Genomic DNA, 17,855 nt, shown 5'->3' with positions numbered 1-17,855 from the left:
CAGACATGCTGTTATAGGAGCACAGCTCAAGAAGCCTCTGACCGTTGTCATTCATCTTCCAAATCCCATAATGTGTGATGACTGAAGTCCAGACTACAAAGTCCGCATCAACTCTTGCGTTGAAGTCCCCTATGATGAAGAGTGCTTCTTTGTTGAGTATGGTATGGACGATAGAGTCAAGGGCATCATAGAACTGGTATTTCTCTTCTACAGTGGAGCTCGGAGTTGGGGCATAGGCGCACACAAAATTGACTGCACGCGTACCTGTAGCCATCCGCAGGGTCAGGGGTCTCTTTGTTCCCTGTTGGAGGTTCCATATTGGACAGCAGGGAGTTCTTCAGTGCGAAGCCCACACCGTGAATCCTGAGTTCATCTGCCTTCTTCTCCTGCCAGAAGAACGTGTAGTTTCGTTCACGCAGAGATCCGTCATCACCAGTCTGGTTTCTTGTAGTGCAAAGATGGTGGAGCTCTCTGTCAATGACGGCGGTCTTCCATAGGTCATCCATGGTCTCCGGGTCACTGTTGAAGCCGGGTCACATGGTTCTCACGTTCCAGCTGGCAATTCGAAGAACTGGAGTCTTCTTTTGATATCTTTGTTGTTTACCTGGTGCTGGGTTTTACAATTTGTCTGTCGATTTTGTCTAAACTCAATGCACCCAATGAAGCAAGCACGATGTGGCGGAGTAGTACCTAACTGCCCGAGGACTGCTCGGGTAAGGCGGGCGGTAACTACCCAATGGAATCTGGAAATTCCTCCCACCGTCAGGAGCAATCCCTAGCGCCCAGCTCTACACCAAACGAACTTGAGCTTGTCACTGGTAACTGCTGCTCCCGTATTCTGCCTTCGCTGGTACAGCGAAGCTGGAGTGACCTCTCCAGGTGCAGGCCTGGGCAGATGATATGGAGATCCTGGAGTGCCCAGTCGCCAGGATCCCCCTCTCAGCGTTGCTGGTAAGGTCCGATGGATAGGCTAGCCGATACGGTCGGTGTCAGCGCAGCTAAAGGAGTTGCCAGAAGATGTCGCAGTGCATAATCAACCACCTAAGGGGTTCCGCTCCTGATATTCTGTTTGGGTTGATTCCCCCTAGCCTTGGACTTTCCCGAGCCATCCACAAGGCAGCGGAGCTATTTGATCCATAGCTTGGAGTCTGGATTGTGGACACCAGAGCGTATACACACGCCGGTGGGCCATGCATGCCGTACGTCTAGGGGCCAGACCTCCTCCGAGTCCCTTGTAGTCTAGCCTGGCTACAGAGTGTAGTCAGTTGACGTGAGTCGCCACTACATAGGGCTGGAGAGACGATGTACTGGCAGGGCAAGACTTACGCACTCGGTTTACCTATTCGCGTTGCTGCAAGCAGAGGTGCTAGTCAGCGGTGGAGGCTGAAAGCAAGAGGTGACAAGAACAAAAATACTTTGCCAACACACTAGACGCATCACATCAGCCATTGAGACCCAACTATAATATATAGCTGTTATGTTTAATTTTCTAATCAAGGCCATGCTAGATTTTAAAATAACCCCAATATGAAGAAAATATACTTCAACAATGAACCATAAGTATCCGTCGCTACCTAACTACACTATATCTTCTACAAAGAGGTGTTCTCTTTTTGCTCATTGATATATTAAAACTAGAACGCAGCTATATGGGGTGGGGGTGGGGGCATGTAACGTACATATAACTGAACAGTAGCATGATATTTTACGATGGTACGTCAAATATCAAAGCGGTGGACATGTCGAGTTGCAATTGAATCGTAAAATGGTCGACGTAAAATGTAAAATGAGAACTTGTGATGAGAAAATCAACCTAAGACTACAGGGACTAAGCCCGTTTTGGTGCCCGAACTGTAACGTGATACCATAAATATGGATTGATGGTATCACAGAGTTCGGGTCAAAAACGAGCTTAGCCCCTGTGACTAAAACAAAGAAATTCCAGAAAAAATGGAAACCATTTTCAAAAGAATCGTAGTGTGGAAGTGTTAAATACATAGCTCTCCTACGAGATCTGACTAATGGGTAAACTATTTAGCGTTATCGGTAGAGCACTGAACCGTCGTGTCAGAGGTTCCGGGTTTGATCCTCAGCAGAAATATTATTATGAATAAATTTCCTTGTTACATTTGGTACCCACGTTGGGGTCGGGATTCTTTCTGGCGGGTGAGACTAATCTAATTGTCCCCAGAACTCTGCACAGCCACTGGCACTTCATAAGAATTGGGACGCATATGAAAAGTCAAATATATGATGAATTGATCGTTATAATGATCTAATTTGCAAATACAAGCTATTGCTTGGTTGGGTGCTGTCTGACATGGTTGATATCGATTGTTAGACCGTCCTTGACACACATTTTGACTACAGATTATTCCGTTTACTTGATGAAAATGTACCTGGCTTACGGTGGGTTTGGTCGGTATACAGGAATGTTTAGTTACTACCCATGGTCATCTGATCCCACCTATGGTATGTCAAGGGAGCGTGTTTGCCCTTTTCTCAATTTTGTATCATTTATAGGATTTACAAGAGATTGATCACTGTTCGTTTGTTGATATTGCTGTATTGGCAAGAATATATCGGAAAGGGAGAAACGTAATATTTCTGTACGGGAGTACTCTATCGTGCCAACTCTGTCTCATGGGGCCTCAGTTATCTAAAAGATTTAATTAAGCCGACAAGGCGGTTACGGAAATGGCCGAGTTGTTACGATTGCACAAATACGAGAGACGCGAGGTCAACAGGGTATCAGTTTAATACTTCTGCAGCTCTTCAATATAGAAGGTGTTAAAAGTAGTCCCTTCAAAACATTGGAGAGAGTTGAGTTAGTACGAATGGGTGTAACTGTGTAAATACATTCTGCTTGAAGCATGATGTTGTTAGCAGCAGAAAGAATTACAAGTAACAGAATTCTATGTTTTCGTTCTTGGATAAATTTTGTAGCCTTGCGTCAATTCAGTGAAACCAAGAATACACGTGGATTGTGAATAAATTGCAGCTACATATAATTAATCGGTGGTATGTATTGTGTGTCTTTTAACATTAGGCCTAGTAGAACCTACTGTCATTTTATCTAACACAGACGTTTGTACATACTGAGTAACGTAGGTTGACACTCGAGCACATGTGGCTGATTATGGATAATTGCATTGCGAAATAACGGACTTGAGACACTTTAGATGGACGGTGTAAACAACATGGATCAAAAGTCATATTACACATGTACAGAACTCGTATTACACATGTACATAACTCATATTACACATGTACAGAACTCTTATTACACATGTACAGAACTCGTATTACACATGTACAGAACTCATATTACACATGTACAGAACTCTTATTACACATGTACAGAACTCATATTACACATGTACAGAACTCGTATTACACATGTACAGAACTCGTATTACACATGTACAGAACTTGTATTACACATGTACAGAACTCATATTACACATGTACAGAGCTCGTATTTCACATGTACAGAGCTTGTATTACACATGTACAGAACTCGTATTACACATGTACAGAACTCGTATTACACATGTACACAATGGAATTTTAGGTGGCATTATTATAAATCTTTATACCCACATTGGTAATTTTTATGAAGTTCTTTTTCTCTGGGCAGGCAATTGAAAAATTTTAATTTCTTTTACAAATGTACACAGAATGTCTTCAGTTCACTTTCCAAAAAGCGATGAAACTATTATATTTTTAAAAGATGTTGAAAGCAGAATATGGTAACCGATCACGCAGTCAAAAGATCATATTTTTGTAGTACAGTGGAACCCTGTTATTACGTTTTCCATTTTGTCACGATAAAATAACGTAATACCAGGGTCAACATAATAAACATTCCCAGTGAAATCCGTTAAAAATATCATTTGGAAACTGTACATCTTCCGTTGATAAACAGGGCACATACAGAGCAGGGCTCAATTAGTGTTCTTCGATCATCAAGAACTTTTATTAATTTTGATATTTGATTCAAATTTACAAGTCATTCATTTGTACAATGTTGTACTTACAAAATTATTTTGCTAATTATTTCAAAGTTGCTTTAAGAACTAATAATTTGAAATTGAAAATAGTTATATGAATTTATAAATTATCACATTTGGGTAGTGTGTGATATTTATTCATTGATATAGAAATATGATAAATTGAAATACAAATTAGGAAATTGAAATTACAAATTAGTAATAAGGTAATTTGAAGTTACAAAGTACATGTATGATGTATTACAGATTAAGTTTTGGATATTGCAGCACTCATCAATAAACAATCAGAGAATGGTTTTTTTTTCAATAATTTTCACTACATCAAAGACTCATAAAGTGAACTGCTAATTACAAAAGTGCTGATGGAGTATATTGTTCGATGTATAAATATACATGTTCTAATATATATTGTTGTTAAAAAAATTGTAGTAAAATTCAAAAAGAAGAAGGATACAACTTTGCTGTACACGTGTTCCGTCCATGAATTGGGGTAAAATGGTCCGAGTGCGTTGGCGATTGACTGAGTTTCCTCGGAGATTTGTGTCCCGTTGCAGAGCCTTGGTCTCCTGGCTGGTACTTCTGCGACAGACTCTATTTTATAATGAGTTCACTTCGTACATAGTGGGTCTGGAAACCGCAGCGGAACCAATGTTCTGGGTGGTGGACAAATTCTCCAAATACTTTGGACCGGTAAGGATAGATTTAAGGTGCTCTTATGTAAATAGTACATGTAGCATTAGGGTGCGTAACATTGAAAATTTTCACTCCAAGAAATCCATTGTCATTTGATGTGCAGTTGAGGTTGACAATGGTTTTCTTGGGTGAAAATTTTCAATGTTGCCCTCAACTGTATGCACTATTTGTTTTATTATACTAAATATCATAGATTTATCAGATGTATGTTAAACGAAGCAAAACACTGACTTGAGGTTTGAGGCAGTTAATTGAACATTAATTAGACGGAAAGCTTTTGATTGTGATGTCATAATAGAATGATGCAAAACCTTAACATCAAGCATAAAGATTTTGTAACGTAGTCTTATTTCATAAAACAAACAAACAAAACTCAATAAAAGAGGAGGTAAACATCAAATGAAATGTGAAATTGCAGTAGCTAAGAATGGGAATGTTTGTCTTTTCATTTGTTATTGGTGACCATTAATGTTGATTTGACGTATGCAAACATCAATTTTACCTCTATGTAATAATGTCATCTAGCAATCTATAGTGTACTATATGTAGAAAATCTGTGCACATGAGATAATTTTTATATCAACACCTGTTGTTAAGTATTGATACCCTTTACTAGATATCAGCACATTGGAGGATGTGGTTTCTAATTCTCAGAAGGTATCAATAAACATTTGTATTACAATAAACATTTCTATTATGATATTAAACATTTTTATCACAATAAACATTCCTATTACAATATTAAATATTTTTATTACAATAAACATTTTAACTACGATATTAAACATTTTTATCACAATAGACATTCCTATTACAATATTAAACATTTTTATTATAATAAACATTTCTATTATGATATTAAACATTTTTATTACAATAAACATTTCTATTACAATATTAAAACATTTTTATTACTGTAACAATCAACATTTCTAGAATAACAGTAATCATTCCTATTACAATAAATATGTCTATTACAAAAAAATAAACTGTAATAAACATTGTCATTCATATTACGTGGGAATACCCAGATCTGGGATAAAATAGGTCCTCAGTACCCATTACTTATCGTAAGAGGCGACTAAGTGGGTGGTCCTTTGGAAGAGACCACAAAAAGTGAGGCCTGGTGTCACAGCAGGTGTGGCACGATAAAGATCCCTCCTTGCTCAAAGGTCTAAATTATGTGGCCCTTCACCAGCAATGGTAACGTCTCCATATGAGTGAAATATTCTCGAGAGGGACGTTAAACATTACACAACCAACCTATTACAATTAACATGAAGGGCTGTAACTCTCCTCAAATTATGACTGTATAACGGACCCATTCCCAATGACAAAAAGTGACCCATTTCCCCAATTGCATGTGCACATGAGCAAAATGTCCCATATATGTATTAATGAATTGAAAATCTATTGTGGAATGTAAACAGGTGGAGGAAAAAAATCAATAGAGTCAAGAACTGAATCACTGGAAACATTGATATGGTTGTTTTGTTATTCTTATGTTTTAAACTTTATTTGGATGGAAAAGATAGTAAACTCAATTTTCCCTATTTATAAAAACAACAACAAAAAAAACAATGATTTTCTCTATTAAAAGAGACCTGGTCCCTGTACCAAAAGTGCTGTAATGGCCCTTACATTCCTATTATGATAAAAATGCTGTCAATTAATGTATACCTGAACCTTGCTGGTCAGATTTAAAGGGAATCAACTGTAAACCCCATAATTATACCAGGTATATAGCAATTCAATGATATAGCAAAGTGAGTAAGAGTTATCTTTCTTATCAGATGGTGGGCTCTATCTTAAATGATTGACAAATAAAGTACGATAAAATCGTTGTCATGAACATTATGGACAATTTGTACAAGGTTTTCAAGAAGTGTATATCATTAATATGTAGTTGTCTCTTTACTCCCCAACATGTACTTCAGTCACTGCAAACTTTTTGTGAGCTATAGGTTTTGGCCAAAAGTATATAATTGTTATATATGTTTCTGCTAATATCCAAGTGACAAATTAGGGGAGGTGAGTAGGAAATATGTTATATAGACAAATTAGTGTGAAACTATAGGGCTCTCCACCCGTCATACAAATTAGTGTGAAACTATAGGGGTTTCCACCCGTCATACAAATTAGTGTGAAACTATAGGGCTCTCCACCCGTCATACAAATTAGTGTGAAACTATAGGGCTCTCCACCCGTCAGGCATCATACAAATTAGTGTGAAACTATAGGGCTCTCCACCCGTCATACAAATTAGTGTGAATCTATAGGGCTCTCCACCCATCATACAAATTAGTGTGAAACTATAGGGCTCTCCACCCGTCATACAAATTAGTGTGAATCTATAGGGCTCTCCACCTGTCATACAAATTAGTGTGAAACTATAGGGCTCTCCACCCGTCATACAAATTAGTGTGAAACTGTAGGGCTCTCCATCCGTCATACAAATTAGTGTGAAACTATAGGGCTCTCCACCCGTCATACAAAAAGAAGCAATCTGCATATAATATTTCATTCATGAAAATAATAGATTCGGGACAAGTGGTAAAAATGTATTTTTCTAATAACAAGTAAGAAAGTGTCAAACAAACTCATGCAGCCTTGTCATTACACAGATCACCCTTTGTATGATTCTTATACAGACTGCTTTAAGATTACAGTCCGTAATTACTTATTAGATGTTGATTACTGCTTCTTAATTCAATATCTGTTTTAGATTTTCGTTGTACTTGTGGTGTGCCTGACCACGTCTGTGGTGGTCATCTTTTACGTCTGCCTCCTGCCACATGTGTTCCAACAGAGCCTCAGTAAGACCGTCTTCCACCTGATCTTTGGACACTGGCTCCTGGTGAACATCGTGTTTAACTACGTGATGGCTACATTCACAGATCCAGGTCATCCTCCACAGGTAAATTACTGACCCTGGTCATCCCCCACAGGTAGTCACAGAGACTGGTCATCCTTTACAGGTAGGTCACTGACCCTGGACATCCCCCCAGAAATAGGTCACTGACCCTGGTCATCCCCCACAGGTAAATTACTGACCCTGGTCATCTCCCACAGGTAGTCACAGAGACTGGTCATCCCCCACAGGTAGTCACTGACCCTGGACATCCCACACAGGTAGTCACTGACCCAGGTAATCCCCAAACAGGAAGTCACTGACCCTGGACATCCCACACAGGTAGGTCACTTGTCCTGGACATCCCTCACAGGTAGTCACTGACCCTGGACATCCCACACAGGTAGTCACTGACCCTGGACATCCCTCACAGGTAGTCACTGACCCTGGACATCCCACACAGATAGTCACTGACCCTGGACATTCTCCACAGGTACAACCTGAAACCTATGGTCAGGCATGATTATGAATTTATTTCATTCCCTCTCAGTAGAAAGAGATTATATTAAGATTTGTGAATTGAACCAGGTAGTCACAGGCATTGAGCACCTGCCAGCTTACCTGGTAAATACATCAATTAGTATCTATCACTTATACTGGTAAATCATTTGTAATAACCTTGTATTTATATTTTCCTAATGAGAATGGTGTACACCTAAGTGAAGGGACCCCCCCCTCCCCAAGAAAATCCTTTAGATTTGTGATAAATATAATAATATTATATGGGGACATTCTTACCACGTGTTGCAGGTGATGAGTCACATCAGTATTGCGTGTAATTATTTTCAGGACATGTATCTTCAAAGGATAAATTTCATTTTTGAAAACACATGAGGATATGAACTGCGACACTTCATGCCATCATACTTCATGGTGTGCTTTATAGGTATCTGTCGGAATTCCGAGCCATTAAAATAGAAGTACTTACACTATATTCATCAAGATTCCTACATGTGTTGTTCACAACTGCAGGATATTCATGAGGAAATGACTATCATTACAATTTGTAAAGATAACAAAGACAACAACACTAGAAATGTAAATAATACATGTGTAACTCTTTAGATCGTTGTTTTTTATAAATCATTGCCATTTTCTGGGAAATTGGAAACTATTAATACCAGGGGAATATACACTCCATAAACAGACTCCTCTCTTGTTTAGTTTTACTGCATAAGTCATGTTACGTGTAAGAATATCTCTTGTAAGCATTACTATTTACCGGTATAAGTCATGTTACGTGTAAGAATATCTCTTGTAAGCATTACTATTTACCAGTATAAGTCATGTTACGTGTAAGAATATCTCTTGTAAGCATTACTATTTACCGGTATAAGTCATGTTACGTGTAAGAATATCTCTTGTAAGCATTACTATTTACCGGTAAGTCATGTTACGTGTAACAATATCTTTCTTGTAAGCATTACTATTTATCGGTAAGTCATGTTACGTGTAAGAATATCTCTTGTAAGCATTACTATTTACCGGTAAGTCATGTTACGTGTAAGAATATCTCTTGTAAGCATTACTATTTACCGGTAAGTCATTGTAACAATATCTTTCTTGTAAACATTACTATTTATCGGTAAGTCATGTTACGTGTAACAATATCTCTTGTAAGCATTACTATTTACCGGTAAGTCATGTTACGTGTAAGAATATCTCTTGTAAGCATTACTATTTACCGGTAAGTCATGTTACGTGTAACAATATCTCTTGTAAGCATTACTATTTACCGGTATAAGTCATGTTGCGTGTAAGAATATCTCTTGTAAGCATTACTATTTACCTGTAAGTCACGTTACGTGTAACAATATCTCTTGTAAGCATTACTATTTACCGGTATAAGTCATGTTGCATGTAACAATATCTCTTGTAAGCATTACTATTTACCGGTAAGTCATGTTGCGTGTAACAATATCTCTTGTAAGCATTACTATTTACCGGTAAGTCATGTTGCGTGTAACAATATCTTTCTTGTTTACAGGAGATTCGGGAGACAGTGTCTATTTGTAAGAAGTGTATCTCTCCCAAGCCGCCGCGAGCTCACCACTGCAGTGTGTGTGACAAGTGTGTGCTAAGGATGGATCATCATTGTCGTATCCTTTGGTGTCCAAATCCATACACATTATAACTTAATAAATGGAAATTTGGATGGAAGAGATTTCTTTACACATTATAACTTAATAAATGGAAATTTGGATGGAAGAGATTTCTTTACACATTATAACTTAATAAATGGAAATTTGGATGGAAGAGATTTCTTCGGCAATAAAATCTCTTGCTGGGCATTTATTCATTGATGTGCACTTATAATGGCCTCAGGTCAATCCCATACACCCCTGTTGTGACCCAGATTATAATGTACATTTAGTATATCATGTATGATCATGCTCTTGTTAATCTGTTTGGGATTTTGAATTTGCAGTAATCGTTACTTTGTGCTAGCTATAGTTTGCCTGTTTAATGTGATTTCAGATTGTATTGGTTACAGATCAATTTAACATAAATACAGAGTTTTAATTGTTCTTTATGATGTCATTGTCACCAAAAATCCAATGATTAGTTGTAGTCTTTCAAATGTAATCACTCATTTTCAGAGGTCAAATTTTCACAGCAATGTCACTGAAACTTTATTTCAAAGTTGTCTTTATCATAGTTTAGGTTTGCATGTTTGTGGAGAATCTGAATTTGTGGGTACATTCATACAAGGAAAACAGCAAAAATTAAATCCCCCAAATGATTTTATGGCAGTATGTATAACATATGTAATGAAGTATAATTAGTTCTAAAGGTCTAAAGTGCGATACTGATCAGGCTTAAGGGCTGTTACAGGGCTGGTATAGGGATCGAAGGGTGATGTAGGGTTTTAGCATTTTCAGATTTGTAGGACTAACTTAAGCCATTAAGACCATGGAGGGGGTCTGCTTTATGCATCATAAAATTCGCAACAATGGGTCAGAGGTAAAGTCCTGGAAGTCGAGTACAATAAAAAATTGTTAGAGCAAAACATGAATTTCTTTTCAGTGTTTTATTGAGCTTTGTCTTAAACATGTTTACATTACACAGCTTGCACATTTTGTTTTCTTTGACCATTTTTAAGCGTGGATAAATAATTGCGTTGGTTTCTTCAACCATCGCTATTTTTTCCAGTTCTGTATCTTCATGTTGTCGGGGACAATTTATGTGTGTGTCACGGGGCTGGACTTGTTCAAGCAGCATTTCTATGGCGACAAGGTAACCACCAGATGGGTATATTGCATGGCTACAGTAGAATTAGTAGGAAAATAGTTCATACATTCTCTAATAGATTACAAGTACGTGTAGCGTTAGTCTTATGTACTAGTGTTGCACTAGGTAGTTTTATGTACTAGTGTTGCACTAGGTAGTCTTATGTTCTAGTGTTGCGCTAGATAGTCTTATGTACCAGTGCTGACTGCTGGTTTCTGTTGTAATTTATTGACTATTGAAATAATTCAAGTTTTTAAAAATATTTGACTAGCCTACAAATTGAATTATGTGGTCTAATGATTTATGTGGTGGATCCTAACAATAATGGGGGAGTGTAATCTGAACTACTGCAAGGACCGAGGGGAGTTGTTGACAAACACAACTTGTTATTGTTTACCATTCTTATTAATTTCACATCAATTGTAGTATTACTTACTGTGGTGAAGTTTTGATATGCTAAGATCATTCTTTAAAAGATAATTTTGTAGACGAGTATTTCATATGAAATAAATTTTGTTACAGTATTACCCGTTTCCTGCTGTTTTTTACCCACTCAATATGGCCTATGACATCATCTATGGAGACCATAATGTGAGTAACAGAAAAAAATAATGATAAATAAGAAAAAAATATTCCATACATACAATGCCCCCGTCATACAATTCCCCCATCATACAATGCCCTCGTCATACAATGCCCCTATCATACAATCCCCCCATCATACAATGCATAAATGGACACCATTTAACATGTTATGCAGCCATATACATTTTGAAATATTTAAAAAATTCCTTTTTCCCAAATAACTGCAAATTGGACCTGAACAAAAGTTGGAGAGGAAAAAAAAATTTTGCTTTCCTATTTTACAGAAGCCATTTCTGGGTGGTGTGGCGGCCTATAGCATTAACTCCTCCATACAACAAGATCACGGGGGGCACAAGCACATTCCTGGAGCGGATCTAGAGGTGGACATGCGGGGACAGCACTACCATGCAGCGGTGGTTTATGAGTTTGTGTTGTGTTCGGCGGTGGTGATTGCACTGCTATTATTAGTCTTGTGGCACGTGAGAATGATCAGTTGTGGAGAAACAAACATCGAGGTTTACATCAACAGGAAGGAAGTGGACAGGCTGAAGAAATTAGGGCTGGTGAGTCAAGCTCATATTTCTTTGTTGTTTTATGCCCCATTCAGGAGGTGTTTTTCTCTCACTCATACAGAGATTTCGCCAGTGTAAGCTGTAAATGATTTCCCACAGATTTAGACCTATGCATATTGCTCAGGGCCGTAGCAGTGTGGATTCATTATTATGCCAATGCTAACAATTACACAGGACTCTCCATCCCACCCTCCAATTTTTTTAAGGTCAAATCTGAAAGACTTTTTACTTTTAATTCTAATATTAGGTGCTTGATGAAGGAACAATTTCTACCTATGTTAAACGTCTTATGTTTGATTCTGTGCCAGGATCAAGAATTGAATCTGGGACTTCCCAGTTGCAAAGAGAATGCCCTAACCACTAGGCTACTGCAACAAGATGGGGTAGGGTGACCAGGGGGTCAGGGTGACCAGTGGTCAGTGCGGTCATGGGGTCAGGGTGACCAGGGGTCAGGGCAACCAGGGGTCAGAGCAATCAGTGGTCGGACATAGTAAAAAGTAAGTTGGAGGAAAATAGAGCTGGCAATATGTTAAACAAAAAATTCCTAAGAAGGTAGAGCTGGTGAGGTAAAACAGGAAGTCAAAGGATGCTTAGGGCTATATACTGTATTGTGGGTTTTTTTTCCGCAGGTCTAAAATTTGCTGAGTTTTCTCTCTTGCAAATATTGAAGTCACATTTGGGTGCATATTTAGTGAGTGAAATTTTAGCAGAAAGCTATATCTAACCACTAAAATAAGTCAAATTTATCACCCTGTGGAAAAAAAAGAACCGGTTATACGATATTTCCTGGTTGTGAATTCAATTCTTGATCTTGGCGAAGTTTACTATAGGTTGGAAGTGTTCCTTTGTCAAGCCATAAATTTGACCTAAAAACCAGAGGTCTCGTGTCATGGTAGATGTTAACATGAAAGGATTTATAAAGTGAACAGAATGATACTGGTTATTCATACTTAAGAAATATACATGTACGTATATTGATATGACTAGATATGCTAATGTGAAAATTGGTTTAAAAGAACTTTGTTATTTTGGCTTACACAGAATTGTAGAGAATTGCTTTTTTAGCTCTTCTGAGCCGAAGGCTCAAAGAGCTAATGCTATGGCCATTTGTGCGGTGTGCGGTGTGCGTAAACTTTTTAGAAAAAGGGCTATAACTCAAGAACCCCTTGGCCAATTTTTTTCAAATTTGTTACAGGGTATCATTGGCCCAAGGGCTTTCATACATACTAAATAGAGGGATGTGACCCTTTAACAAGGGGAGATAATCAGGAAAATACAAACAAAAGTAGTGGTTGCTAAAAAATCTTCTTCTCAAGAACCACTGGGCAGATTTTCACCAAACTTACACATAAGGATGAGGATATGTTGTAGATTAGAATTTGTTCAAGGCATTACCCTGGGGCAAAGGGCGTGGTCTCAAGGTCACTTCAAAGTTGACCTAAATTTATATTTCCTTAAATCTTTGATATTTTAGTCATTATAAGGACTAGGATCATCAAATTTTGACAGTTGATGCATCTTAGGACCTTGTGTCAAGTTGTCTCAAAAGTAGGTCACGGTGACCTACTTTTTGAATTTTGCAGGTATTTATTTTAAAATTAATTTTGATACATATCTTGGACACTTTGAAACCTATGATCATCAAAACTTGTCAGTTGGTGGATCATGGGACCTTGAAATGCGTCAACTGAAAAATAGGTCACCGTGACCTACTTTCTGAATTATATGGCTTATCATTTATAGATATATTTTAAGTTGTTATTTCAAATACCGAGAGGTTTAGAATCATCAAATCTTGTAAGTTGATGCATCTTGAAGCCTTGAAACATATTTATAAAAAAGTAGGTCACAGTGACCTACTTTTTGAATTTTGCAGATATTCAAATTTCACATTTTCAATTTTAGATGCATATTTTGGGCACTGTAAAACCTAGGATCATCAAACTTTGTCAGTTGATGCGTCTTCAGTCTTCGGTTCGTGTCGACCAAAAAGTAGGTCACCGTGACCTACTTTTGGTATTTGACAGCTAAATTACTATATTTCAGACACTATTTGACCTACAATCATCAAACTTTGTCAGTTGATGCATCTTGAGTCTTCGGAGTGTATCGACCAAAAAGTAGGTCACTGTGACCTACTTTTGGCATTTGACAGTTATATTTATATATTTCAGTCACTAATTGACTTACAATCATCAAACTTTGACAGTTGATGCATCTTGAGTCTACGGAGTGTGTCGACCAAAAAGTAGGTCACCTTGACCTACTTTTGGAATTTGACGGCTATATTTATATATTTCAGATACTATTTGACCTACAGTCATCAAACTTTGTCAGTTGATGGGTCTTGCATGTTTGAAGGGTTTCGACCAAAAAGTAGGTCACCTTGACCTACTTTTGGAATTGGACGGCTATATTTATATATTTCAGATACTATTTGACCTACAGTCATCAAACTTTGTCAGTTGTTGGGTCTTGCATGTTCGAAGGGTTTCGACCAAAAAGTAGGTCAACTTGACCTACTTTTGGAATTGGACGGCTATATTTATATATTTCAGATACTATTTGACCTACAGTCATCAAACTTTGTCAGTTGATGGGTCTTGCATGTTCGGAGTTTGCTGACCAAAAAGTAGGTCACCATGACCTACGATTGGAATTTGACAGCTATATTTCAATATTCAGATACTAATTGGCTTAAAATCATCAAACTTTGTCAGTTGATATTTCTTGGGTTCTCAAAATGTGTAAACCAAAAAGTAGGTCACATTGACCTACTTTTTTTGAATTCTTAGGATTTAACTAAAGATTTAGAATACTAAGAGGCTAAGAATAGAAATGGTGGGGTTGTACAATTTATCAGAAGAGTGATTCTAGGCCCTTGGGCCTCTTGTTCTGATAATGATTTCTGCTGCTGTAATAATGAGACATATCTTACATCAGTATTTATTAGTGATGAAACAAAACAATTGTCGCTGACAATCGATTGTTGATCATTTTTGACTTTTCGATTCCGATTATCACCTGTACGCTAATTAATATCTAATCCAAGATTCATATGACTGTTAATCCCTTTTTTATATCAAAACGTGTGGGGGGAGAGTCAGAGTGGACTTCACATTGAAAAGTGGGCATTCAGTGACACCAGCTACATGTAGTGTGTATGGTGCACATATATCCATAAAACTAAATAGAAATAACCTACAAAATAATAAGCATATATCAACTACATATAAATACCGATTATATCGATCATTGATTGATACAGTTCTTCCGATTATGACCGATTATCGATTATGAAATTTTCCCTATTTTTCAACACTAGTATTTATAAACTTTGTCAGACGTATGTGTTTATTTGCGTATGGTCCTTTTTCGAATCGGGGTTAAATAAATCATGGTCACACTCAGTGCAGCTGGAAAGACACAATGGGGACTGTGTCAACAACTTCAGATCAAACCATACAGTGGCTGTATTTTGTCAGTTTGAATTTTTCTTTTTCAGGTTTATACAAATCCTTACCATTATGGATTTGTTAGAAACTGGCAGTTGTTTTTTGGCCTTGGAAATGGAAAGTAAGATATTAAATGTTATCAATTTAGCAGCATATGTTAATCACTGTTACATGCTACATGTATATCATTCCATGCTAACAAACCTCTGTCTAGGCAGTATTTGTTCGGAAACCCTCTGTTATACAACATACTTTATCATTCCATGCTAACAAACCTATGTCTAGGCAGTATTTATTCGGAAACCCTCTGTTATACAACATACTTTATCATTCCATGCTAACAAACCTCTGTCTAGGCAGTATTTATTCGGAAACCCTCTGTTATACAATTATCATTCCATGCTAACAAACCTCTGTCTAGGCAGTATTTATTCGGAAACCCTCTGTTATACAACATACTTTTTCATTCCATGCTAACAAACCTCTGTCAAGGCAGTATTTATTCGGAAACCCTCTGTTATACAACATACTTTATCATTCCCTGCTAACAAACCTCTGTCTAGGCAGTATTTATTCGGAAACCCTCTGTTATACAACATACTTTATCATTCCATGCTAACAAACCTATGTCTAGGCAGTATTTATTCGGAAACCCTCTGTTATACAACATACTTTATCATTCCATGCTAACAAACCTCTGTCTAGGCAGTATTTATTCGGAAACCCTCTGTTATACAACATACTTTTTCATTCCCTGCTAACAAACCTTTTTCTGGGCAGTATTTATTTGGAAACTCTCAGTTTTTTCCATTACAATAAGAACAAAAATGTTTTTGTAGTGTTTGATGCATTTACTCAATAAAAAAAGAATAAAATAGATTTTCAAAGCTCTAGTTGTATTACATGCAGATAGAATAAATATATCCCTCCCCAAATTTTAACATTCAGACTTTTCTTGGGGAGGAAGTCAGAATTCACAAATATTTATGAATTGTAAATTTTGTTGATGTGTTGTAGGACGTTTCTGAGGAATGTGCTATTCCCGTCTACACACACACCCTCTGGTGATGGACTGACGTACCCTCGTATCACAAGCAGAGGTAACCCGGAGAAAAAAGACCTTGGTCTGATGCTGTTATGACAAAAACCATCAGACTAGTTGTTCTCTGTAAATGTGTATGTTATGCAAACTGTTCTGAAAGTGAAGGATTCAACAGGTTGACTGAAGGACTGGATTCTAGCCAAAAGTTTTTAAAACCAAATTTTATTATACCCCCTGCAACAAGTTGTGTGTGTGTGTGGGGGGGGGGGGGGGGGGGGGGGTATACTGGAATCGGGTTGTCCGTCTGTCTGTCCGTCCATCCGTCTGTAGACGCAATGGTTTCCGGGCTCTAAAGCATTATCCTTTCCACCTACAGTCACCATATCATACATATGGACTACCCATGGGATGAAGATGTTCCTTATCAATTTTGGGGTCAAAAGGTCAAAGGTCAAGCACACTGGACTTCGAAGTAGCAATATGGTTTCCGGGCTCTAAAGCGTTATCCTTTCCACCTACAGTCACCATATCATATATATGGACTACCCATGGGATGAAGATTTTCCCTATCGATTTTGGGGTCAAAAAGTCAAAGGTCAAGCGCACTGGACATCGAAGTTGCAATATGGTTTCCGGGCTCTAAAGCGTTATCCTTTCCACCTACAGTCACCATATCATACATATGGACTACCCATGGGATGAAGATGTTCCCTATCGATTTTGGGGTCAAAAGGTCAAAGGTCAAGCGCACTGGACATTGAAGTAGCAATATGGTTTCCGGGCTCTAAAGCGTTATCCTTTCCACCTACAGTCACCATATCATATATATGGACTACCCATGGGATGAAGATGTTCCCTATTGATTTTGGGGTCAAAAGGTCAAAGGTCAAGTGCACTGGACATTGAAGTAGCAATATGGTTCGGTTTGTCATGCCATTTGTTTTTTACACTCAGAAAAGAGGTAGTTTATACCTATTACCAACACCCTTTGGGAGATTGGGGTAAGTGGGGGGTATTCTTAGTGAGCATTGCTCACAGTACCTCTTGTTTTATTTGTTGTTTCTATGTATTTTAGACCTTGTAGAGTAATTCTACCTGAAAAAAAATTTAGGGGGGGGGGGGGGGGGGGATTTTGGCTCGGGTAGAAAATTTGTTGAAATTTTTGGGTTTAATTTGCTGAAATTTCAAAATTTTCAATCAGCCGTAAAATCTTCATCCAGCATCATATTTTATCCTCTTGAGTTACACATTTACTACTTCACTAGCTATTGAGGAACATTTGGTTTACATACATGTATTTAGTATAGTTTTTCATGATCCTTGCTATAATTTTGGTATGTGCTGTATTATAGG

At 37.7% G+C, this 17,855-nt stretch overlaps 1 protein-coding gene across 1 annotated transcript; it reads left to right on the top strand.

The window, feature by feature from the left end:
• The first annotated feature begins 2,786 nt into the window (after nucleotides 1-2,786).
• On the top strand, nucleotides 2,787-16,751 carry LOC125667692 (palmitoyltransferase ZDHHC16B-like). The gene is made up of 9 exons (XM_056149002.1): nucleotides 2,787-3,021; nucleotides 4,443-4,703; nucleotides 7,432-7,623; nucleotides 9,605-9,716; nucleotides 10,721-10,854; nucleotides 11,371-11,439; nucleotides 11,718-11,996; nucleotides 15,511-15,581; nucleotides 16,478-16,751. Exons 2-9 carry the CDS (start codon nucleotides 4,494-4,496, stop codon nucleotides 16,599-16,601), a joined length of 1,191 nt encoding a protein of 396 aa, XP_056004977.1. The 5' UTR covers nucleotides 2,787-3,021; nucleotides 4,443-4,493; the 3' UTR covers nucleotides 16,602-16,751.
• The last annotated feature ends 1,104 nt before the right edge of the window (nucleotides 16,752-17,855 follow it).

The sequence above is a fragment of the Ostrea edulis genome, chromosome 9 (assembly GCF_947568905.1).
Source record: "Ostrea edulis chromosome 9, xbOstEdul1.1, whole genome shotgun sequence".
Taxonomy (NCBI): Eukaryota; Metazoa; Mollusca; class Bivalvia; order Ostreida; family Ostreidae; genus Ostrea; species Ostrea edulis.
This window is presented reverse-complemented; position numbering and strand designations above follow the sequence as displayed.